Here is a 26,358-nt window from a genome sequence, read left to right as displayed (position 1 = left end):
ACTAGTGAAAAGCTGAGGGTGATAGAATTCAAGTTTTTCCTAACCCGGTCAAGGTGCTATCAATCTAGTGTAATTTGCTCTAGGTATTTCCATGAATCATTTCAACATAAAAGTTCAGTTGAAGGATGAATACTGGCAGAGCTTGCATAATTTGTTTTAATATAAATGTTGTTCTTACTGTGTTTGCATCCCCTCTAACAATATTTTGATATTTTGTGTGTATGTAGGGGATTGAGGGGTGAAATAGAATCCCCTTTAGAACTGACTGTCTGATTTATCCAATATTTGGGAATAGCACAAGGTATAGGGATTTGCATACACTGACATGCAAGAAAAGTAGTTTTCCTGTTACTGTGGAAGAGGCTGGTCCTGTGGTGACTAGTGTGCTCTTTCTGAGCTGGGTGGTATTTGTATTTAGTACTTTTTTATTTGAGTACTCCTTGAATGCCCTTCTTTCTTAAGAATATAGCTGCTATACTGGGTTGGACCATGGTCCATATTGCCAAGTATTTTGTTGCCAACAGTGACCCATTCCAGAACTTCAGGGAGAGAGTACAGAACAGGGTGATTAGGGAGTGATCCACCCCTGTCTTCCTCTCCCAGCTGCTGGTGATCAGAGGTTTAGGGTCGCCCTGAAAGCATGGGGTTGCACTCCTGACCATCTTGGCTAATAGGCATTAATAGATCTCTCCCCTATGCACTTATCCAGTTTGTTTTTTTTATCCAGTTACACTTTTGTCCATCACAACATGCCATGGCAGTGAGTTCTACAGGTTAGTTGTGCGAAAAAGTATTTTCTCTTGTTTCTATGAAACCTGCTTGCTGCCTATTGATTTCACCAGGTTTTTAAAGGGAAATCAGGCCTTGCCAACTATTAGAATTCTTTGAGAAAGTCATCAAGTATGTGGACAAAGGTGATCCAGTTGATACAGTGTATTTGGATTTTCGCAAAGCCTTTGACAAGGTCTCTCCTCAAAGGCTCTTAAGGAAACTAAGTAGCCGATAAGAGGGAAGGTCTTCTCATGGATCAGTAACTGGTTGAAAGATAGGAAACAAAGGGTGGGAATAAGTTATCAGTTTTCACAGTGGAGGGAGGTGAACAGGAGGGTTCCCCACCTATCTGTCCTGGGACCTGTGCTGGGTTCAACGTATTCATTAATGATCTGGAAAAGGAGATGAACAGTGAAGTGGCAAAGTTTGCAGATGATACAAAATTATTCAAAATAGTTAAGTCCAAAGCAGACTGTGAGGAGTTAGCGGTAATCTCTAAAAACTGGGTGACTGGGTAACAAAATGGCAGATGAAATTCAGCATTGATAAGTGCAAAGTAATGCACGTGGGGAAAAAACAATCCCAGCTATACATAAATCTGTATACATGTATTTATATATACAATGGGGTCTAAGCTATTACCACCCAAAAAAGAGCTCTTGGCGTCACCGTCGATAGATCTCTGAAGATTTCCACTCTATGTGCAGTGGCAGTCAAAAAGAACTATTAGGAAAGAGATAGAAAATATCACAATGCCACTATGTAAATCCACAGTGTGCACCCACACCCTGAATGCTGTGTCCAGCTCTGGTCGCCCAAAAAGAAATATGGTGGAACTGGAAAAGGTTCAGAGGAGAGCAGCATAGATGCTCAAGGGTATAGAGGGGTTTCAAAGGGGGATGGGCTGTTGCCAGCAGGAGAGTGAGTTTGTATGTGTGTGGGGGGTGGGGAAGGGTGAGAAAACCTGGATTTGTGATGGAAATGGCTCTACTTGATGATCACTTTAGATAAGCTGTTGCCAGCGGGGGAGTGGGGTGGGAGGAAGTTTTGTTCATGGTCTCTGTGTGTATATAATGTCTTCTGCAGTTTCCACGATATGCTATGCATCCGATGAAGTGAGCTGTAGCTCACGAAAGCTCATGCTCAGATAAACTGGTTAGTCTCTAAGGTGCCACAAGTACTCCTTTTCTTTTTACGAATACAGACTAACACGGCTGTTACTCTGAAAAGGGTATATAACAGCTTCCTTTCAAGGAGAGACTAAAAAGATTAGGACTATTCAGCCTAGAGAAAAGATGACTAAAGAGGGATATGATAAAGGCCTACAACATCATGATGAATGATGTGGAAAAAGTGACTAGAGAAGTGTGTGTTTACCCTTTCACACAATACAAAAGCCAGGGGTCAGCCGATGAGATTAATAAGCAGCAGGTTTTTACAAACAAAAGGAAGTACTTTTTCACTCAATGCGCAGTTCCTGACAGTTTTTAGATTTGCAAAACTTAAAAATATATATATATATAAATAATCTGTGATCTGTCTGTGCATGTATATCCTTGTTAGATTTGAAATCATACAGCTGATCACTTACCTTGTATTCACAGGGCTTCAGGTACAGTTTTCACAGCTATCGATGTGGCAACAGGACAGGAGGTAGGATCTGTGTGCTCTGTATGAATATTTTCCATTTAAATCTGCAGCTATGGTTGACGGATTGAATTGGATAAGGTTTTTTTTACCAGTGGCTCCCATCTCTGGCATTACTTCCCAGTAGAATATTTGTGATAGTCATTTGTAACAGTGCATTCCTTGTTTTGTAGGAACCAGATGATGAATACTAAATATAGGATTTTGTTCTTCCAATGAAATGCAAAGGGACCAAGATGTTCAGAGTTGTGGGTTTTGAAAACTGTTTAACCTCCACGTGTTGTAGGCAATATTGTCTTGAATTCTGACCAATAATTTTGCATTTAGCCTTCTACATAGCTTCATCTGTGACCATGATAGTCTTGCCCATAAGGAAATTGCTTCTCACCAAACAATTCCTTCTATTTTAATTAGGCTACCTTCTCCATATCCTGTTCCCAGATTCTTCCCATTGATCACACCCATACCACCTGGCAGACGTGGTGGCATCATTGTCATCTACAAATTGTTCGTTAAGCCTTCACCATCCTATTTGCTTTGGTGTTTTCCTTCAAACATCTTTTACTCCCTGGGTCCCCTACAACTAAAATTCACAATTGTTGGCTTCTTTCTAAAATCATCTTTTCTTTAATTGCTTTACCCATCAGCTCAGTCAGTCTCTCCTTCTGCCACCACCTCCTCTGGCACCTGAATGTTCATTTTGCTAATAGCTGAAATGATCTCACCTACAGTTTTTCCTCTCACCTTTATAGCTGTTGGCTTCTTCCTCTTTTCTACCTCTTCAGCCTAAGAGTAACCACATCCTGGATATAATGAGTAATTTCCCCCTGTACTTTCCTTTACCTGTCTCACACTAAGCACTTTTTGTGCTTATCCATCTGTAACAAAATTCCATACCTGGATTCCGTTTTTCTAGCCCTTCTTTACTTCCTGTTGGAGACAACTAACTCGCTGTACGTTTTTCAACCAACCTACCCTATAAAAACGCTTTCCATTGCCTATCTCTCCAGAACCCATGGTACAATAATAGCTCAAATCCTTAAGACCTCTCCCCCACCCCCACCCCCACCCCAAAACAAAACAAAAAACCTAAACTAAAGTTCTGGTACACCAAAATATGCAGTATTGTAATAATCACAATAAAACATGACATAGCTCCTCTCCCAGGTTTCCTTCTGATCTTCAGCGATACTATTGCTATTCTGTAATCTTCAGAGTCACTCTCTTGCACTGCCAATTCAGTCCTTCACCCACTTGACATCTCTTCTTTTCTGAATGGAGCCTACTATTTCTTCCACTCCAGAATTGCATCTGTCTGTGGTTATCACATTGTCAGCTTTTCCCTGTCCCTTCCAGTAGCACTACCGATCCTCTGTGTAGTTCCCATGAAATCTCCGGTGCCTGACTATTGATCCAGCACTTGATCACTTCCAGTCTCTTTCCTCCCTCTAGCAGTGAAACCGTCTTTCACATGGCTTCCTCATTACTTCTTTTACCTCAGTGCAGCATTTAGACAGTATGCAGCTGCCAGCTCTAAAAGCTATTTTAGCTCTGGAGGGGATGACACATCAGACAGCAGACCATTCCTTCTCCATCTGTCTTAATTATAAAACATCTACTTCCAACTCATAGATGGACATGGTTCTTGGCAAGAAGAATACCATAGTTATTAATGATCCAACTCATTCCTCTCAATTTCTCAACCTTGATCTTCTTTTAAGACTTTGTGGCTGTAATTTTGAAGTTGTCAGCTCCTCTTTGTTCCTTGTTTTGCTATGTTGTAAAAGTTCACCTCTCACCTGTTTATCAACATGTCTGCCTTTCTCTCATCACTCACTTTATTGAATCACTCTTTCGGGCATTGTCACTTCACACCTTCATATTTGCAGCTCCTTTTGCCTCACAAACGCACTTTTATCCAAATGCTAGTCTGTTCAGAACAAAACATATAGAGAAAATCCTATTGCCTTCTCCTGAAAACCTTGCACTGGCTATCACTTGTATCCACTACAAAATCACTCATCTTCAAGCCTGTTAATAGCTTCTCTCTTGACTCTGATTTCATTTCTGTCCCCCAAACCCTTCCTACATAAGAGTGGCCATACTGGGTCAGACCAAAGGTCCATCCAGCCCAGTATCCTGTCTACCGACAGTGGTCAAAGCCAGGTGCCCCAGAGGGAGTGAACCTAACAGGTAATGATCAAGTGATCTCTCTCCTGCCATCCATCTCCACCCTTTGACAAACAGAGGCTAGGGACTCCATTCCTTACCCATCCTGGCTAATAGCCATTAATGGACTTAACCTCCATGAATTTATCCAGTTCTCTTTTAACCCCTATATAGTTAGACCTAACCTTCACAACCTCCTGAGGCAAGGAGTTCCATAGGTTGACTGTGCACTGAGTGAGGAAGAACTTCCTTTTATTTGTTTTAAACCTGTTACCCATTAATTTCAATTGGTGGCCCCTAGTTCTTATATTATGGGAACAAGTAAATAACTTTTCCTTATTCACTTTCTTCACACCACTCATGATTTTATATACCTCTATCATATCCCCCCTTAGTGTCCTCTTTTCCAAGCTGAAAAGTCCTGGACTCTTTAATCTCTCCTCATATGGGAGGCTAGGACTCCACTTCTTTCTCCTCTGATCTGCACTGTGTTGGAAGTGACTCGTTTGCTGGCACTGCATTTCCTTGACTGTGATGGGGTGATGTTAATAGTGGTGTAATGCCAATGGAAGGGGAATTAACAGCAGGGAATGCAATTCACAGGACATGCCTGTCACATCACTTCATAGTTTCCTGTTCTTTTCCTGCCATAACCCTATCTTTTGCTTCCCCTCATGCTGCAAGCAACTCCTGCCTGCACCAACACTGACTTTCTGATGTGTAATTTAGATCACCATTTGTGTCGCTTCTGAATTTGGCTCACTGTCTGGAATAGTCATGCTGCCACTTTATTGACTTGCTATCCTTTTTTATAAAATACAGCTCCAGTCCTACCTTGTACACAGCTTATAGCCAGCAAGGTGTCGGACAGTTTGACAGAGCATCCCTCGTTACTACTAACCCACATGCGTTGTCTAGTCCTCTGTTCTAATCAGCCAATTCACTTTTACAGCAATATTATAAATGTTATTTAGTGTTGCAACGGGGTTTGGCACTCAGGTTTGTATGACTAACACTTCATCTTGTATTTTACCCTTTCCCCTTGTTTTCAGGTTGCTATCAAACAGATAAACCTGCAGAAGCAGCCCAAGAAGGAGTTGATTATTAATGAGATCCTGGTAATGAAAGAATTAAAGAATCCCAACATAGTCAATTTCCTAGACAGGTAAATGCAGACAATCGAACTGTTAATCTTCCTTCTCCCAGGAGTCAGGATTCTAACCTGACATCTTCTATGATTTTGTGATCACTGTGGGTACTTTTCCACTGCAGCTGGAAGCATGCTTCCCAGCTCAGGTAGACATATTAACTTTGCTTGAGCTAGCACTCTAAAAATCACTAAAAATAGCCAAGTGGCGAGTAGCACAGGCATCACATTGTGCTAGCCCCTTAAATACAAATCTGCCTGGCCCCCCCTGTGCACACACGCAGGCAGTACAGTGAGTATTTGGGTTAAGAGATCGCCGGGCAAAAGTCAGGTATGTTGCAGGGCGTAGGGCTGGTGATTCAGTAAGTAGCATTCTTTTCTGATTCGGTACCAAACCAATATCCCAAACTGGGGTTGGGGAGCTGCTGTTTTAGATGATATGCAAAGCTGTAATCCTGACTTTTTAGTCAACAAAGATCTTTTGGCATTTTGGTAAGGCAGGTTTGGCCCCAGCTTTTAAATCCAGTCTGTCTACCTAAAAACGTGTTTTCCTAATTAATCTAAAACTCATAGAAATGTAGGGCTGGAAGGGACCTCAAGAGGCCATATAGTCTATCTCCCTGCACTGAGGCAGGACCAAATACACCATACCTGGCAGGTGTTTGTCTAAACTATTCTTTAAAATCTCTAATTTTGGGAGTTACACAACCTCCCTTGGTAACCTATTCCAATACTTAACTATCCTTATAGTTAGAAAGCTTTCCTAATATCTAACCTAAATCTTCCTGTCTGCAGGTTAAGCCCATCGCTTCTTGTCCTACCTTCACTGGACATAGAGAACAATTGATCACTGTCCTCTTCATAGCAGCCCTTAACGTATTTGAAGATTATCAGGTCTTCCCCTCAGTCTTGTTTTCTCAAGACTAAACATGCCCTGTTTTTTAACCTTCCCTCATAGGTCAGATTTTCTAAATCTATCACTATTTTTGTTACTCTTATCTGGATTCTCTCCATTTTTCCACAATGTTTCCTGAAGAGTGGCACCCAAAACTGGACATAGGACTCCAGCTGAAGCCTCACAAGTGCCAAGTAGAGGGGGACAATTGCCTCCTGTGTCTTACTGTTAATATACCCCCAGAATATTTCCCCTTTTCGCAGCTGCATCGCATTGTTGGCTTACGTTCAATTTGTGATCTACTATAATCCCAAGATCCTTTCCTGCAGTACTATTTCCTTGCCAGTTATTCCCCATTTTGTATGTATGCATTTGAATTTTCCTTTCTAATTGTAGTACTTTGCACCTGTCCTTATTGAATTTCATCTTGTTGACTACAGATCAATTTGTCATGATCATTTTGAATTCTAATCCTGTCCTCCAGAGTGCTGGCAACCTTTCCCAGCATGGTGTCATCTGTAAACTTTATAACATAGTCTCCACTCCATTATCCAAGCCATTAATGAAAATATTGAATAGTATTGGACCCCATGAGATAAGTCCTCCTAATTTGACAGTGAACCATTGATAATGACTGAGTACAGTTTTTCAATCACCACGCACCTTAGTAATTTCATAGATCACATTTCTCTAGTTTGCTTATGAGAATATCATGTGGGACTGCCAAAAAGCTAAAAAAGATAGATCATGTCTACTGCTTCCCCCCCATCCACTAGGCCTGTACCCCTGTCAAAGGAGGAAATTAGGTTGGTTTGGCATGATTTGTTCTTTACAAATCCATGCTGGTTATTCCTTATCATATCCTCTAGATGTTTACAAACTGATAGTTTAATTATTTATTCCAGTATCTTTCCAGATTTTGAAGTTAGTCTGGCTGGTCTATAATTCCCCAGGTCCTCATTGTTCACCTTTTTAAAGACAGGTGCTATGTTTTCCCTTCTCCAGCCCTCTGGGACCTCACCTTTCCTCCATGAATCCATTTGATTGCTAATCATAGAATATCAGGGTTAGAAGGGACCTCAGGAGGTCATCTAGTCCAACCCCCTGCTCAAAGCAGGACCAGTCCCCAACTAAATCATCCCAGCCAGGGCTTTGTCAAGCCTGACCTTGAAAACCTCTAATGGGTCCATGATTGTTTCAGCTACTTCCTTAAATACCCTAGGGTGAATTTTATCAGCCCTGTTGTGAAGTATTCTCTTGAACAGTTGCTGCAATACACTCTCAGTCATTTATCAGTCCTGATTCTCCACTCCTGGCAATTGAGTTTTTCTGTATTTTCTGCCTTTAGTTTTCTTGTAGGTGATGAATTGTTTGTTGTGATGGAGTACCTCGCTGGAGGGTCACTCACTGATGTGGTCACAGAAACTTGCATGGATGAGGCACAGATTGCTGCTGTTTGCAGAGAGGTGGGTGTTACGTTTCTGTGGGTATGGGGTGAGAGTGCAATCTTCTTCCCACATTTACATTACTCGCCAGCCACTGCAACAATTGATTTGATGTCCAGGCTTCATTTAACTTCTTCACTAATAATTGGAAAGAGGAATTAAGCAGCATTCTAACTAATGTCGAAGAGGATATTTAATTGGAGAGAATTCTACTGACTGTCTAGTGATGTCAGGGAAAAAATATGAAGATGAGATGTGCAGAAAAATAACAAAATGAGTAACAAAAAAATGCAACCTAAAAGATCTGGGGAAAAACAATCCAAAGCTGTGGGAGGGGAGCCAGTGATGGATAGTGCTGGCTAAAGGTGACAGCAGAAAGCAAATGAAACATGATTTTGCAATGCAACATGGCAATAAAAGCTGATGGAGTTTTGGGCTGGTATATAGATACCTCAAATCATGGAGCATTGGGGTAGGAGTGTCCCTTTCTATTTGGTACCTGGAATATTATGTTCATTCTAGTTACCATTTTACCAGAAAGATACTGACAGGCTGGGTGGCGTTCAGAGAAGCGCAACAAAAAGTTTCAGGTGGCTGTAGTGATTCACTTTCAAAGAAAGATTTGAAGACAAACCTACAGATATTTAGCAGGTGTAAACAATAACAGGGAAATCCATGGTTGTATGAGTGTATATAGCCAAGAGTAATGAGAGTGAAAAAGTGGGCTGAATATGTAGAAAACCTGAGCTCTGTTACCCTGTGGAGTAGTCTCCAAGGGGAAGGGGTGGAATAGCTATCACCGAGAAGGCTTATGAATAGACTGGGTAAAACGGGATACCAGAGGGTACAACCCTACACTGGCATGGCAATGGACTGGATGGTTGAATATGTTTATTCTCTCTCTCTAATTAGTTCTGTGGTCCGTTCAGACATTAAATTATGGAAGGACGTGCTTTCTCTGTTCAGCTGTTTTCTGAAAAATAACTTAAATAACAAAAAATTGTAGCTGTGATGATCTTAAGATGTGTGTTATCAAGCCTGGAGACTTAAAAATCTACCTGACATCACATCCCAACAATTTCCCTGAGTTGGAATGCAAAAGTCCAGCACAAACTCAATTTATTGTTGGGGTAATTGTATTATCTACCCTGCATGGGAAGGTTTTAAAAGCCCCTTAGTGTGCATCAGCTGGGCATCTGCTTAGATGATGCACTGCAAGGGATGGGCTGGGAAGCACGCTCATACGTCAACGTGTGGGGATAGGTAATTATTTCCTGAGGAAACCAGAGCTGCTTCATATGCAAATAGAGGATGTAATTAAATGGAAAAGTAACTAGTTACGGTAAGATCAGATGTGAACAAGAATGTTTTTTTAGCCTATAAAGTTTTAATAAAAATAAGTATACTCCTGCTTAGCTATTTCCAGTTTGCCATCTGTTTAACTAATTTGCAGTTTTATTTCCAGGAATCTTTCTGCCCAGTTAATTTGTCTTCAATTTTTTGGCCTTTCCAGTTTCTTTATATTTATTGTTCATCTTGCTGCAGCACCTAAAGGGTCTGTTCACAACCAGAGATGGACAAATCTTTAGGAAGAAATAGTCCATGCTCTAAAGCGCACTTTCCCAATTTCATCTGAGAATTTTCAGCAAGGCCATTTCAAAATAAAACTCAACTTTCTTTTCCAGTTGCAGTACATAAAACACTTTCAAAGCAAACTTCTGAGGCTGAATTCCTAGCCTCGGTTTTTGTTTTAACAGCTAAAATCTCTAATGATGGCATTAAAATCAGACCAGTAATTTAAACCTAAATTAATTCTAAAGCACTCTGGCTTACCATCATCAGCTTAAACTAATCTAAGGTTTTATATCAATTCAGGCTCCTTGACAGTTTTTAAGGATTTAAACCAATTTAAACTAAAATAAAGTAAACAAAGAAAAAAAACTCAAAACATAATAAACTGGGACAGTGGAGGGTCTATTGAGGGAGCTGGTGGGCTAGCCACTAGGTCAGAGGTGGGCAAACTTTTTGGCCCGAGGGCCACATCGGGGTTGCAAAACTGTATGGAGGACCGGGTAGGGAAGGCTGTGCCTCCCCAAACAGCCTGGCCCTCTCCCCCCTATCCGCCCCCTCCCACTTCCCGCCCCCTGACTGCTGCCTCCAGAACCTTCGCCCCATCCAACCACCCCCTGCTCCCTGTCCCCTGACTGCTCCGACCCCTATCCGCCCCCCCCCCGGCACTCCCTGCCCCTTATCCAACACCCCCCCCCCCCACACACACACACACCACCACTCCCCGTCCCCTTACCATGCTGCTCAGAGCGACAGGAGCTTGCAGCCATGCCACCTGTGTTCCCTGGCAGGAGTGGCGGGCCAGAGAGCTGGTGGCGCAGTGCGCTGAGGCTGCAGGGGACGGGGGACAGCAGGGAAGGGGCTGGGGGGCTAGCCTCCCTGGCTGGGAGCTCAGGGGCTGGGCAGGATTATCCCGCGGGCCGTAGTTTGCCCACCTCTGCACTAGGTGATGTATTAAGCAGTAGTTATTCAGGGATAGGACAGTGTTCAAGGCAATCTGTAAAAGTCATGCCTGTTCAGGAAACATTTGTTGATTTTGAGAAGTAAGATCAAGCCAAGTTTTAAGATTATGAATGTGTAAAATCAGCAAGAGTGGGCTCTTGCTTAACTCACCTTAAATCAGTTCAAAGCTAAAGCTCTTCAGAGCCCAGCTATATTCTTTAACTCCTTAGATTTTGAATAAATCTAAAGAAAAGCAGGCAAAAAATTTTAAGCTGTTGATTTCAAACTCAGCTTCATTTCTTGGTCTCATTAAGATTATACAAAACAAGTTAAGTTTAAAGAAAATGGTGGTTTTAAAATGATCTGTCTAGATGCCAAATTCAAAGTTAAATTGTCTCCAGTTTCCAATAAATTGAAACTTAATACTCTGCATTTAACTAGCTGCCCATGAATGAGTTTAAACTTACGGTTAAAACTTACTTAACTGTGCACACCATTTGACTTAACCAATATTTCTACTGCCCAGCATGTAAATGCCGAATACTCATGACTGTTAAATCAAAACCGCTTTTCTAAACTGAGCATATGTATTAATTCTCAATAAGGGTTAATTTGTGGAAAGTTTCAAACCCAACTGTTTTGGTTGTAGCCTTTTAAATATATATAAATTTTTTTTACAATGAGGAAGAATGTAGGGGTTTTTTTACCTTTGCTGAACTCAAATAACTGGAGGGATTTTCCTCAAATAATACCTTCAGGCAGAACCCAACATGGAAAATTTCAGCCTAAAAAGTGAATAATTAAGAGGGCTAGAATTATGTAAAAAGTTTTATAAAGAAAACTGTTTTGCACCCTTCCTTATAGCAAGCACTACATATATTTAAGAGTGAAGCATCCTCCTTATAGTGAAACTCTACCAAAGGGAAACTGATCTCAATAGTCAGGATTCCCCAACAACTGGAAAGCTGTGAAAAGTAACACTTACCAAAATGAAAATGCTTTGGAACTTTGGGGAATCTTGGATGATGCCTGGCTAGTGAGCACTTTAGTTCAGTTTGCAATTCTATAATGGCAAGGAAATCAGCATATTCTCTGAGGTTAAAGAAGCAGGGTTTTGACCTCAGTGAATTTTGGATGGGAGTAGTCTGGTTATGTCATCATGAGATCAGCTTCCTCCGCTGGATATTTAAAGTAATACCTGCTACCTTTTTACACATTGCATTATATGCACATAAACTTTGCTTTTTGATTCACAACACAAACTGTATTTGCTTTTGCTAAATGTTTTCCTTTTCCTCCTCCCCTGTACAGTGTTTGCAAGCACTAGAGTTCCTACATGCCAACCAGGTAATCCACAGAGATATTAAGAGCGACAACGTACTTTTAGGAATGGATGGATCAGTTAAACTGAGTGAGTGCCAGACAGTTGTTTCAACCTGCTGCTTCTTTTAAACGTTTTGCAATGAATAGTATTGTTTGTAAGTGCATAGTTGTCACAGATAGTGGAGATGAATTTTTACTAATAATCAGCAAAGGAATTCATTCCGCTTTGCAAAAAGAATTTTGCCCACTATAGTTGGTTTTGTAATTCTGAGCATCTGAAAGTTACTGACTTCGAGTGTATCAAACAAGAAGGATGTTTAAGTAACTTGTTATCACATGAATGCGTTTGTAAATGTGAGTTAACCTGCAGTGTAAAGTGAGATAAAGGTACAAGGATTGCCAGTGAGGGAAGCTGGCACTAATCGGAGCTGCCTTATTGGCTCCTTTCAGATTGTCAGAACTTGCTCCAAATGCTTTTGCACTGTCCATTTAATTGACAGGATGAAAATTACACATTTGTATTTCAGTACTGCCTAAAGGCTGCAAACCAGGTAGGGTCCTATTGTGCTGGACACGGCACTTGTCTTACTTTTAACAGTGGTTAAAAAAAATTAACTACAAAGGTAAAAATGTTAGAGATTGGGAAAATATTTTTTGTTTTCAGTTTTATATTGTGCATTTGACAGCACTTATTATGCAGTTAGATGTTGTGTGCATCTTTCATACAGCAAGTGAGGAAAGGAAAAAAAACTTGAAAAATTTAGTGAATTTAATCTCAGTTGTTGTCAGGAGTGCTTAGGGAGAGGTGCATTGAGATTTACACACTGAGCACCTAAGTTTGCTAAGCGCTACACAGATGCCTAAGAAGACATGGGGTGACACTTCGAAAGCTGCTTTCTGGATTTGAACACCCGGGAAATCTACCACTGTTCCCTGTTCCAAGAGCTTGTAGTCTAATTTCAGTTATGATACATGGGAGAGCTCGTAAACAGTAGTGGGGAGAGGTGAACAGTGAAACATATGGGGTTACTCAAGTACATTAAGTGCACTTCTTAAAGGGGTATATCTGTCAGATTTTATAGGGCTGTGGAATTTTTGCTTTGTGTACAAACCAAGTATTTGCAGGCTACCTTCCTAATGAGGTGACAAGTGAAGGGTGGCAGTGGAAGGTGTGAGTGGGAGAGATTGAATGGAGGGAGGAGAGAGGATTCTAGCAGAGGATGTGTAAAGAGGAAAGATTTAAGGAAGGACAGGTTGAAGGTGAGGTAGGTGATAGGCACAGGTATGAAGAAGAGGTGGTTGTTGAAAGAGGAAAGAAAGGGGATCAGCAGAGATGGAATGGGAGAGCAGGGGAAAGTAACTAGAAACTTGCTAGCTGAAGCAGGTGGCTGTAGAATCTGTTGAGGTTAATGGAATCTGTAATCCTCTATTTGGTGAAGGAGGCGTGGGCTATTACCCACCTCACAACCCACAGGGAGTATCTGTAGTGAAGATGGTGGCAGGTTGACCTGGTCCATGGGAGGTGGCTTATGTGCACTCCCATGCTAGGAGAAGGGGCCTGAGCAGTCTTGAGGGCATCTCGGCGCTCAGGATGGTACGGTGGGTGAAGGTATCTTTTTTTTCCAATGTTGCTGTCTCTGAAGAAGCTGACAGTGGGAGGCCAGTGTGAATGCAATGGGGATCCCCAGGTGGATGAAGAGTGGATGGGCTGCCAGTGCCTGGTCTCCTTGAAACACCTTTCCTTGCATAGACTGCAGAGGCCCTCACCTGCCTTCTCCCTGCTGGTGTTGTGGAGGCTAGAAGGCTTTTCTGGGGCACCCAGGGATTTTAATAGGCTGCCTGTAAGAGAGCTGCTGCTTCTGTCACATTTTTGAAGTCGCCTAGATTTCAGGTTGACTGTGACCCTTTGAGGGAATGTAAGTGAATGATGCTATAGACCTAGAGGGGAAAGCCTTTATGAAAGAGTAGCAAGATGAGCTACTGGCTGCTATTGCTTTGGAGACCGGGAAGGAGGGAGGTAGTAGCTTGCTAAACTGCCCTCAGACAGCAGTTAAGATTTTCAGGCATGACACCCATTTGTCAGCATTATCTGGTACTAGCATTTAAAATGTAGGGAAAAGCATTTTTAAAGTTTGAAATCCTATTTCTCAAACTAATATAAATCTTAGGATAAACCCTGGCTGTTGCTGAGATTGTGTCCTCATCGGTGCTCTCCATGCCTGAAAAGAAGTGGGAGATCTGCAGGTTGGACAAAGTAGCAGGGTGGAATACGCATTGAAAATGCATTGGTGATGCATTCCATTCATTCCTGTAAAAATAAAGGGCCAGATTTTCAAGAGATTTTACATTTAGGTACTAAAATAATGGCCAAAATTTCCAAAAAGCATCATAGCACATTGGTGTTGAGCTCTTTTGAGAACAGGTGTACTTGTGGCACCTTAGAGACTAACAAATTTATTTGAGCATAAGCTTTCGTGGGCTACAGCCCACTTCATCGGATGCATAGAATAGAATATATAGTAAGAAAGGGTGTGTGTGTGTGTGTGGACACACACATACAGAGAACATGAAAAGGTAGAGTAAGAGGCTAATTAATTAAGATGAGCTATTATCAGCAGGAGAAAAAAAACTTTTTGTAGTGATAATCAAGATGGCCCATTTAGACAGTTGACAAGAAGGTGTGAGGATACTTAACATGGGGAAATAGATTGAATATGTGTAATGACCCAGCCACTCCCAGTCTCTATTCAAACCCAAGTTAATGGTATCTAGTTTGCATATTAATTCAAGCTCAGCAGTTTCTCGTTGGAGTCTGTTTTTGAAGCTTTTCTGTTGCAAAATTACCACCCTTAAATCTTTTACTGAGTGGCCAGAGAGGTTGAAGTGTTCTCCTACTGGTTTTTGAATGTTATTATTCCTGATGTCAGATTTGTGTCCATTTATTCGTTTGCGTAGAGACTGATCTAATCACATTAGCCACTCCATCAGGGGCTCATTCACCTGCATATCTACCAATGTGATATGTCATGTGCCAGCAATGCCCCTCTGCCATGTACATTGGCCAAACCGGACAGTCTCTACGCAAAAAGCCTCTTCGGGGAGGGATAGCTCAGTGGTTTGAGCATTGGCCTGCTAAACCGAGGGTTGAGAGTTCCATCCTTGAGGGGGCCATTTAGGGATCTGGGGCAAAAATTGGGGATTGGTCCTGCTTTGAGCAGGGGGTTGGACTAGATGACCTCCTGAGGTCCCTTCCAACCCTAATATTCTATGATTCTACGCAAAAGAATAAATGGACACAAATCTGACATCAGGAATCATAACATTCAAAAACCAGAAGGAGAACACTTCAACCTCTCTGGCCACTCAGTAACAAACTTAAAGGTGGCAATTTTGCAACAGAAAAGCTTCAAAAACAGACTCCAACGAGAAACTGCTGAGCTTGAATTAATATGCAAACTAGATATCATTAACTTGGGTTTGAATAGAGACTGGGAGTGGCTGGGTCATTACACATATTCAGTCTAGTTCCCCATGTTAAGTATCCTCACACCTTCTTGTCAATTGTCTAAATGGGCCATCTTGATTATCACTACAAAAAGTTTTTTTTCTCCTGCTGATAATAGCTCATCTTAATTAATTAGCCTCTTACTCTACCTTTTCATGTTCTCTGTGTGTGTGTGTGTGTGTGTGTGTGTGTGTGTGTGTGTGTGTGTGTGTGTGTATATATATATATACACACACACACACACACACACACACACACACACGTTTTCACATGTTAAATATACACACACACATCATCTTACTATATGTTCCATTCTATGCATCCGATGAAGTGGGCTGTAGCCCACGAAAGCTTATGCTCAAATAAATTGGTTAGTCTCTAAGGTGCCACAAGTACTCCTGTTCTTTTTGCAGATACAGACTAACACGGCTGCTACTCTGAAACCTGTCTTTTGAGAATGTGGCCCTTGGTAAATCTAAGCTTAAAATGTTTCATTTTAAAAATGCTCCAAACCCCAAGTGTTTTAATTTTGAACCATAACTTTTCACCTATAATAGTCTGATTTAAAAACAAAAATCCAAAAAGATTTTTAAAAAAACCAAAACCTGTTCCCCATTGCAAAGTCTTTATTTTGCTGTGTTTAAGATCTGAGCTGCTATAAGAAAATGCACTTTTCCAGCCAGCAGGTGGAGACCTTGAATGAATCTATATAGAATGAGTCTAGCTTGCTCTTCAGTTGTTTCCTTATCTAGGTAATGGCTTTGTTCCTCTAAGCTTTTTCTGTTGAATATACTTTATAGTAGCTTCATATATCTAAAGCCTCACTTCCAGACCTTTGTTAACCATAGTGCAATGATTCAGTAGCTAAACCTGTGATTAAAATACTGAAGTTGGTAAGTACAAAAATAAATACCGAAATTATTTTTGTATAGGGTTACCATATTTCAGGTTCCCAAAAAGAGGAATGATGGGAGGTGATGGGGGGGATGCCCACTGGAGGTGGGGGAACTGTCATGGTGGCAGGGCAGCTGGCACAAGCCCAGGACACAGCGACAGCCAGCAGTCAGCGGCTGCCTGTGAGATCCTTTCATAAGGAAGGAGAGCTGAGACGTGGGTGGGTGGGATCTGGCAGCTATGACTTGTAGGGGAATGGACCAATCAGCTGAGGATGCAGGGGAGGGACCAATTAGGGCTCTTTCTGAGCTGCAGCTTGTCTGCTCTGCAAAAACCTGGACATGGCAGGATTTTCAAGTAACAGCCTGGCCAGAAAAAGGAGGCTCAAAAAAAGGCTCTGTCCAGGAAAACCTGGACATATGGTAACCCTATTTTTGTACTGGGACTGGAGCCCAGTCTGATGGTGTCATCCTTTCGGGTTCAGGACCATTACATTACACAACATAGTATAAAGTCTATACCAGTGCACAAAAACGTTTTCACACATGTTGTTGGTCCCTTTTTGTTGGAATTCTGGGTGTCTTGAAGAGGGATTAGACAAAACATCACTCTTTTATAGGAGACCACAAGTTACCTTTATAAAAAAGAACTTAATTCTTTAAGTAGGATTTTATTTGTTGTAGGCTATATTCTTCAGTGTTTGTATCAACTTGCTGGTTGGACTTTCTGCTGTGACATAAAAAATATAGGAAAACTTTGAGATTGCAAATGTACAGATGCAAAAGATGTTTCTATAGTAATAGAAAAATGTGTAGTTAGATAATTGGGGCTTTGAGATGGGATTCACAGCAGACTAGGATGCACTGAATTAACTGTCATTAACTAATTCCTTTATTATCATGCAGCCGACTTTGGTTTTTGTGCTCAGATCACCCCAGAGCAAAGCAAACGCAGCACCATGGTTGGGACTCCCTATTGGATGGCTCCTGAGGTGGTCACACGGAAAGCCTATGGCCCTAAAGTGGATATCTGGTCTCTGGGTATCATGGCTATTGAAATGGTGGAAGGAGAGCCCCCATACCTCAATGAAAACCCTCTGAGGGTAAGATATTTCATCCTTTAGGAGTGCTGCATCAATCATGCATATAAAACAGTGGCTCAGAAATGTGAAGAGATTTGGGACCTTTAACTTATAGATTACAGGTTTGAATCCAAACCAGGTTAGAAGTGTTTAAATGGTTATCAGCTGATGGCTGTTTAGTACAGTCAAGGCAGTCCCTAATAGACAGGAATCTACATGAAAAAATCAAGGGTAATTAGTGCAGGTAGTTCCCAGTATAAAGGAGGATGATCTAATAGACATGGAGGATATTACCCTTTCACCCTGAGAGATGGTCTCTTCAGAACATGGTTGAGGCATCTTGACAGTACCTGTTTTTAGTTAAATAGTAGAATTCATATCTGAGTACTGACAGTCTTTTGCCAGCAATAAACTTCTGTAGGCTCAGAAAAGTAAATCCAATTAAATTATAAAGAACAAAGTACAAAGCGTGCTCTTTCTCCTTATATAAGGATATGTTTATTATAGTGTCCATCACCCTAAATTCTTAAGTATCTATAGTCACCTTGTTACTAACAAAAGCAAGCGACAGTTGCTAAAGCTGTGCAATGCCACTCTTACAAGCATCTACCAATGTGAGGAGAAGCAGGTTGTATTCCTTCTACCCCTCAAGACTCAGGCCATGTCTACACTATGGGTGCTACAGGGGCACAGATAGGCTGCTGTAGCGCCGTGGATACGGGTTTACCATCGCTGTAGGAACTCCACCTCCCTGAGCAACAGCAGCTAGGTTGACTGAAGCATTTGTCTGTCAACCTAGCTGTGCCTGCACTGGAGGGTTAGGTCAGCATAGCTACAGCACCCCGAGAATGAGCTATGCCGACCTAACTTAAGTGTAGACCAGGCCTACTGCATTGCCTCTAACATTCCCAGCCCTTAATGGAGAGATGAGTTCAGAAGTTGTGCCCAAATATTTAACCAAATCAGGTATGTGTAGTGTTAGTCTGTCCACAGTTTGTCACATAGAGCAACCCTCTTTATCCCAGCATCCTTGTGGTGGGAGTCTGTCTTTGGGCTGCTCTTATTCCATAGTTGCTCATTGACATTGTTTTGTAGCACGAAACCTGCCCATGTATTCATCTGTAGGAGCTAGATTAGTGGTGAATAGTGGTTACAAAGTATACAAAGGCATACTATACATACTGAAATGAGGTACCCTGCCTAGGTCCATCATGTATATTCCTATTTTATCACCTTAAGGGGGAGACTTTTGAGAATATATGTGATAAAGTCTAAGTTTACTTCCTGGTTGTTTTACATGATTAGTATAATGATAACAACAGGAAAAAAGAAAAATGACATTTCAGTACCTGCATCAGGCATCCAAATTGAAGAATCAGCGAGGAAACTTAATTGTCATATGCTAGTCAGTGTCTGCTCTGTCAGTCTCCTTTCCTTTTTCCATTCAATAAATGCTTCTTCTAACTTGAAATACTAATACATTGCAAATCACATTTTTTAGAATTTTAACTGACGACTTGGGTGTAACGACCTTTTTCTCTCTCTCTCGGTTTGCAGGCTTTGTATTTAATAGCAACTAATGGCACACCAGAGCTGCAGAATCCAGAGAAACTGTCCCCAATATTCCGGGATTTTCTAAATCGTTGTTTAGAGATGGATGTAGAGAAAAGAGGATCAGCCAAAGAACTGTTACAGGTAAGTATATGTATGTTGGAGTCTTCCCAAAAGCTTGAAATTCGGAGGTCACTAAAACTGTAGTCAGCTAGTGCTGACAGACGCTTGTCTTAGTCTTCCTTTTCCTACCGAAGAATCATTTAATGGGGAATAGTGGGAAGGAAACACAGGAATCAAAATTTGCAACACAAATGTAGATGATTCTTCTACTGCAATCACTACTGGCTGCTTTTTGCCAGCGGTGATTCTTCAGTGACACCACAGCTTAGTTAAACAGAGAGGCTGCTGTAGCCAGCACAGCAAACACAGAAAAGGGTAGAGGGAAAATATAAAAAAAAAAAGGAATATCTCTGCATGGGGAAGGTTGCTGGAAAGAGGGGGGCAGGGACTAGCCAGGGATATTGGATATTGCTATGTGGAGGAATAGCTGTCAACAAATCTGTTCTACTATGGGATCTTTCATTGGGCATATCTCCTTGAGGTGCTGCATATTGGCACCTTTGTGAAGTGCTTTCTTAACTTGGATAGAAAGTGCTATGTAAATACAATAGTTTGTTTTTGAAATCTGACTCTTACTAACTTACTGTGTTTCTCTGTTCCTGGCAGCATCCTTTCCTGAAACTGGCCAAACCTCTGTCTAGCTTGACGCCATTGATCCTGGCAGCCAAAGAAGCAATGAAGAGTAACCGCTAACATTGTTGCCATGGCCTTCATTTTTTTTTTTTTAAATCTTTATAATATATGAAAATTGTTACTCTTGTTAGAGGGGGTTGAAAAAAGTCTGCAAAAGGGAAAAACGCTCACCCAGAAGACACTCGAAATGAAATATGGTGACTTTTAAGTAAACCCTTTTTAGGGTCCAAAAGGAATTGTGGACTGAATCACTGGTCTTTCACCTCTTTTGCAGACAGGCCAGGAATCTTGCTTCCCATGCCTGGGGTTTTAAGTATTTTGATGACTTCGCTGTAACAGTTCCCATTCATTGTGCCCTCTTGGGTACTTTCAATACTTGAATGACAGGTTCAAGCTTTTGGAGAGAGGCATTAATTTTATCTGCTGATCTCTTTCCTTCTCCTCCCCTTTTCCTGTCCTCTTTCAAGTTGCATTGGCCATCTCCCGTATGACTAGATTAACAGCAGGTGTGACAGAAATGTGAAGGTACATTTTACCCCTACCCTCTTACCATACAATTTAGCTCTGACTGTACTGTAGAATTAACGACTCAGATACTTAAAAAACTAACTTTAAATGAAATCTGCTTGTAAGTAGAGTATAGGGAGAGGGGGAAGAGAAGAGTTCAGCTGTCTTTCTGATCTGTGGCTGCTCCAGGGACTTCTAATCCAAGAGAGAGACATCTCAGTGTAGCAAATTGTGGTGGGTCAGGTTTTGGGAGGTCAGCCTACACATATGAGGAAAAGGGAGCAGATGTTTGAGGAAAGAAACGCCCCCTCCCCCCATTGTTTGTTTCCATTCTCCACTCCTCTCTCCTCCTCTCCCCCTCCCCTCCCCCAAACTTCCCTAGACTTGTTGGCCAAGGCAGAAGGGATGTCTTGTGTGGTGTAGCGGTTGGTCTTAAAACCAAGTGTTGTATCTATGCTCTTACTTGGGCTATGGGATTTATGCTGGTGCCTTTGACTTTTTTTACATTTCCCTCCTTTGTATCAAATGAATTTTTGTATATGTTGTAATTTTATTCCCAAAAGCAAATAATGCAACAACCTTGGAGTTGTCAAGATTTAAGTATTAGAGCTATTTTTTCCATTTTTATATGTGCTCCATTGCTACTAATGAAATCAAAAGAACAAATAATTCATCAGAGCTGAGGAAAATGAAGATCCAAGACTCTTTTTTTATAATTCAAACAGGAGCTTATGAACACCTGGGAACACCAAAGTGCTGTTCTATGGAGAGACAGTCTGAGGCGGGAAAGTAGTTTCACCAGACATGAAAAGGGCTTACTGGAGTGGCTGATGCATGACTGGAGAGAGTCGTCATGTCAGGATGGCCCCTTCTCACTAAAGACCTTTTACTAGCTAGGATGGCAGAAGAAAACACTTAGTGCAAGAAAAAAGTGCCTTCCTATAAGAGCTAGTGAGTAACTTGAGTTGTTGAGTTCTTGAGATGGTGCCAACTGAAGTAACAGTAGAAACCATAGAAGTATCCTTGGTCCCTGATTTCAGCCACTGAAATTGCTGCATTTATACCTATAGATTATTTTCATAAGGATCAATTTGTAACTGTAATGTGCCAAACGATGCACATGAAAGAATAGCCACTAATTTGGTGCTAAGCAGTTGTGTTGCATTCCCAACTGGCAGTGCATGTCAAGCAGAGAGAGTCCGGGTCCTGGGGTGAGATGATTCCATTTGGTGTCTGACAAATCGCGTAAACCAGAGTTTGACACGTTCTTTTTACTGTGGGAAGGCTCTTTTCTTCTGTGTACGAATAATTTCAATATTTATATGCGGATAGAAATGGCTGTTCTGGGTTTTGGTAACCGAGATATAGCTCTGCCTAGAGCACCTGAACAAATTAGCTTTCACTTCCTGAGCCTATATATCATGGGGTTTCATTCTCTCAGAACTTAGCCTTCAACAAATTGCACTAGCAAATTGCTTTGCACCAACAAGATATCTTATTCATGGAGGAAATAGGAACACCACACTTCAGTCTGACTTCTTGTAAACACTAGTGCAGGGGTGGGCAAACTTTTTGGGCCAAGGGCCACATCTGGGAATAGAAATTGTACAGTGGGCCATGAATGCTCACAAAATTGGGATTGGGGTGCAGGAGGGGGTGAGGACTCTGGTTGGGGGTGCGAGCTCCAGCGTGGGGTCAGAAATGAGGAGTTCAGAGTGCGAGAGGGGGCTCCGGGCTGGGGTGGGGGAGTGGGGTGCAGGGGGGAGGTGAGGGGTCCGGCTCGGGGGGTGCAGGCTCTGGGGTGGTGCTGGGGATGAGGAGTTTGGGGTGTAGAAGGGTGCTCCACACTGGGATCGAGGGATTTGGAGGGCGGGAGAGGGATCCGGGCTGGGATTGAGGGGTTGGGTCGTGGGGAGAGGCTATGGGGTGCAGGCTGCGAACGGCACTTACCTCAAGCGGCTCCTGGAAGCAGTGGCATGTCCCTTCTCTGGCTCCTATGTGGAGGCACAGCCAGGCGGCTTTGCATGCTGCCCCGTCTGCTGGCACCACCTCTGCGGAGCATGTAGGAGCCGGAGGGGGGCCATGCCGCGGCTTCTGGGAGCTGTATAGTGTGGCCCCCGGCTGGAGCGATGGAGTGGGGCCATTCGGCTGCTTCCGGGAGCTGCGTAGAGCAGCCCCATGCCCTGCGCCCCAGCTGTAGCGCCGGAGCAGGGTAAGCCCCAGACCCTACTCCCCAACAGGAGCTCAAGGACCAGCTTAAAACGGCTCATGGGCCGTAGTTTGCCCACCCCTGCACTAGTGTAACAGCTACCAAGCTGAATTACTTTAACGAGAAGAATAAATCAAAAGAATACGCAGCCCACTAGCCATAAAGCACTAGAATGCTTCATTCCAAGGAAGTGTCATGTCATGGGCTGAATACTCTAGATCTGCTTCCCCTCTTACAAACTTTTTATGTACTGAAAGCCATTGATATCATAAACAGTAGAATGGCAGTGGCCTGGTTTCAATACATGTGACTCAAAGTAAAAGATTTTCCTGTCCATAGGGAGAAGCAAGGAGTACTGGATTATCTTTTATCTTTTCTCATCAGTGGCTCCCTGTTTGTCCATTGCTGGCAATGGACTTTGTGAAAATCAGACTCCTAGTGTAGGAGTATAACTTGGCTTTCCTTGCGCCTCCGCTGCGTGCTTCCCCCCTACCTCCCCGCGCCCAGGTAGCAAAACTTAGTCTACCATATAAATATATTTTTTTTCTGAAATTAGCAGGTAAACTTAAAATCATGAAGTAATTTTAACTTATTAATTCAGTCTTATTGATAAAGAAAACTTCCTTCTGATCTTGCAATAGCAAATCTGTCTAGATCAGTATCTGTATCTCTTTAAGGAGTGATTTCTAAACTTTTAATTTTAAAAAAAATAAAAAATAAACCTCATCCAGGAGTTACCAAAATGCATCCTAGTGCTTCTCATGTGGCCTAGAGTACTGTGAACTACAGTTAAAAAGCGCACAAGAGCGCCCCTTGTATGTATATGATTCTACAATAAGGTTTCTTTTGCTCCTGTTGCCAGAAGGTAATCAGGACAAAGGAGAGAGGTCAAGGAAAGAGCAGAAATATTGGGAACATTTAATTTCTGCAGCAAAGTGAGGGAAAATAGTTAAGTAGAGTCAGTAAGCTGGCAAAAAAAGTCATAGGGGAAGTTGCTGCTCTGTGCTTCATTGTGTAACCATTGTGCAGTTTGCATGTCAGTAGGTTGGCCATCAATCTTTTAACTGAACATGTTACATGTGTCTTCCAAGTGTCCATTTTTCCCATGAAGGATCAGGTTAGAACTGAGACTAGCTCATTTGTTCTCCCCAGCCCAGATGAATAACTAGTGCAGGTGAAGAGAGAATAGTCAGAGTTTGAGTGGATGCCGAAAGCAAAATACCGCTTCGGAACATGCCAGAATTCCCAGATCTCTAGGTGACCTCAGATGACAGGCACAATCACAAATATGCATATGAATAAATGCAACAGTGGCACAACACAATAGTTAGTCGGGAGTAGAGATTGGCAGCGTACTGGTTGAAAGGAAGTGAACAGGCAATGTTTGTCTTCTAGGATTTTTTTTAGCACAGAACTTGGAATAAACCTGACTTCTCACCAAGTAGACATGCTTGCTCACACATGAGGTCACACATTCCCATCTGAATATTCACTATACAAGTAGATCTGTGCTGAGTAGTTGCAAGAGATGTGCTTCACAGCACATCAGAGTAATTGAACTCAGCTGTCAGAAAAGGGTGGAAAATCAAGGATACTGTTAAAGGTCTTTATAGCTGGAATTGAAAAACCTCTCTGGTCTGCTTTCTCTCTCTCCTTCGCTTTGCCAGATGGAAATGGATGTAGGTTCAAGCTTTATTTTTTATTACTGTACGCAGATTTTAATGTTTTCTTTTGTTTAATTTAATCTCATTCTGTTATTTAATTGTTTCTGCGATATTAACTACTGTATTTGATTACTTTGTTTATTAACTTTGTTCTTTCAGGGCTAGAAATAAACTTTTTAAAATGTTTGTTTTTCCCCTTTCTGAGTGTTTATCTTTTTAAGATCAGAGTAGTGTAAAAGCAGTGTAAAAATGGTTAGATATTTTAAAGGGTTTAGGGGAATGTTCTCTGTTTGTGTAACTTTGAATTTAAGCGAGAAATGTAAATGGTTCATGCACACTTCCGTTTCAGTATGATTGATTTTTATTTTGAGCTGCATCTCAGCTTAGTTATCCTTTGTCTTCAAAATCTTCCTAAGCAACGATAACAGCAACACCAGATGATAACTGCAGGCTTTTCTTGCTACTGAGCTCCATTTGCAAGTCAGTCCTGCCTCCAATAACCATTCCTGACTGTTTGAAACCAGGAGAGCAGATCTGGATTGTCTTTCCATCTCTTAATGGAGCAGATAACTAATAAGGTCTTTCTGGGAGGCTGTTGATAAAGCAGCACCATCAGTAAAGAACTGACCAGACTGTCTGCACTGCACCTTCCAAGACAGAGCACTATAAAGTAGTATTTTGTTAGTGATGGGATTTGGAATTGACAAGCCAGTAGTCATTGATCAAGCTGCTAGCAGTATGAAGTTCCAGTAAAATTATTCTTAACAAGACTGCAATATTATTTTATTAAAAATTTCCTCAAGTGCCACATTTAAGTGATACACAGAATAGAGTACAAGAAGCATGGAGCACAAATGCTACCTTTTCGTCTAAACAGACTATGATCTCCTTAGATCAGCTTTATGCTAGCATTGAGAAGTCTTCAGGAGTCGATGACTTACATGGGCTTTGGTACTGAATCAGAAGTGCCTGTTGATAGACTATCAGGATTTTCTCTTTAGTAACTGTTTATCAGTACTGAAGTCTGTCACTAAGAAAAGGACAAATAAAGTGAACCTTTCTAGGGGCCAAGTTTGGTTTGGTTGAAATCTGGATGAAGTTTCCATTGTTAACAATTTTTCTGCTGTGAACATCAAGGATGCATCATGCATATCTCCATTACTGCCCCCTTTCTACATACTTCAGGAAATAGCTTCTCTCCCGTCTCAAATGTCCAGTCAGCAAGAGAAGTGTGGAAACAAGTGGTCTTCCAGAAATGTTTACAACCTCAAAACATTGGGGCATTGGATTGTGCAGTATTCTTCCTATTCAGATGATTTATTTTCCTTATCATGGTAGCTTTGGTTTTATGTATGCAAGACCCCTTGTGCATTTCATGTTCTTAACGTTGCATTAGATCTTGAATTTAATTTTAGGTTTTTTAAAAATTGTGTAGAAAAACTGCTTGATAGTATTTATGTAATCCATGTGGACATTAGAGTTCATGTCTCATTAAGGAGAGCTAGACTTTGTCTGCATAGAAACTTGCACTCTTGTTTCAGTTTAAGTCCTGTATAAACCCATTTCTTATTTACCGGGTGAACCAAAATAAGCTTGGTCTAAACCTGGAACAATCACATCCACAGAGCCTTTTGCATCTGTTTAACTAAATTTAAAATTTCGTATTAAGTTAAACTAGTGCAACCCTGCATGCAGAGAGAGCCCTAAGATTCAGGGGCAATTGAGTACCTACTTTCATTGTGGCAGTTTAGCTGGAAGGAGTTTCCTACAGGGCTGATCTGGATCAGCTTTCATTTTTGTCCAAGTGTTGACTAAGATGATAGGAAACGGTTGTGGATTTTTTTTTTTTACTTTTCAGTTTATTCAAATCTTTTATTTTGCTTTTCATGGAAGCATCAGTGCCATTTAATGTCCCCAGTCCACATCAGCCTAAAATTGGCCATATGCCTAAAATAAGTATTTAAAAATAATTGTTGCAAATTTTGACAGCCCTAAAGATAAATTCAGTGTTGGAGAGAAACTAGGGTTGCTAATTTACCTCTGTCTTTGGAAACTGGGAAAGGCAAGTGAAAATACAAAGCTTTGGTTCATTGGGAAAGGCTGAAAAAACTCATCTGTAACCTGCATATTTAGGCCTTTTGCGGGGGGGTCCCAGAATATCCAGAGTTGTGAAAGTGGGAATCTGGCTGATAAAGGTTCCCACTGGGTACAGGTTTCTAGTACAAGTGTACAGGTGACTTTGATTCATTGCTCTCATTCAGATCAATACCAAAGCTACTGTTG

The 26,358-nt window shown here is 41.6% G+C and overlaps 1 protein-coding gene across 6 annotated transcripts in view; it reads left to right on the top strand.

The window, feature by feature from the left end:
- Positions 1-21,117, top strand: part of PAK2 (p21 (RAC1) activated kinase 2) — a 75,971-nt gene extending 54,854 nt beyond the window's left edge. For all 6 annotated transcript variants that reach the window (XM_037908630.2, XM_037908632.2, XM_037908631.2 and 3 more), the window contains 7 exons: positions 2,376-2,424; positions 5,640-5,752; positions 7,978-8,095; positions 11,897-11,996; positions 17,213-17,409; positions 18,946-19,083; positions 19,669-21,117. In XM_037908630.2, coding sequence (XP_037764558.1) covers positions 2,376-2,424; positions 5,640-5,752; positions 7,978-8,095; positions 11,897-11,996; positions 17,213-17,409; positions 18,946-19,083; positions 19,669-19,755 — 802 coding nt within the window. In that variant the 3' untranslated portion in view covers positions 19,756-21,117. The remainder of the gene's footprint in view (positions 1-2,375; positions 2,425-5,639; positions 5,753-7,977; positions 8,096-11,896; positions 11,997-17,212; positions 17,410-18,945; positions 19,084-19,668) is intronic.
- Positions 21,118-26,358: the final 5,241 nt, after the last annotated feature.

This window comes from Chelonia mydas, chromosome 9 (assembly GCF_015237465.2).
Source record: "Chelonia mydas isolate rCheMyd1 chromosome 9, rCheMyd1.pri.v2, whole genome shotgun sequence".
In the NCBI taxonomy this organism is placed as follows: domain Eukaryota; kingdom Metazoa; phylum Chordata; order Testudines; family Cheloniidae; genus Chelonia; species Chelonia mydas.
This window is presented reverse-complemented; position numbering and strand designations above follow the sequence as displayed.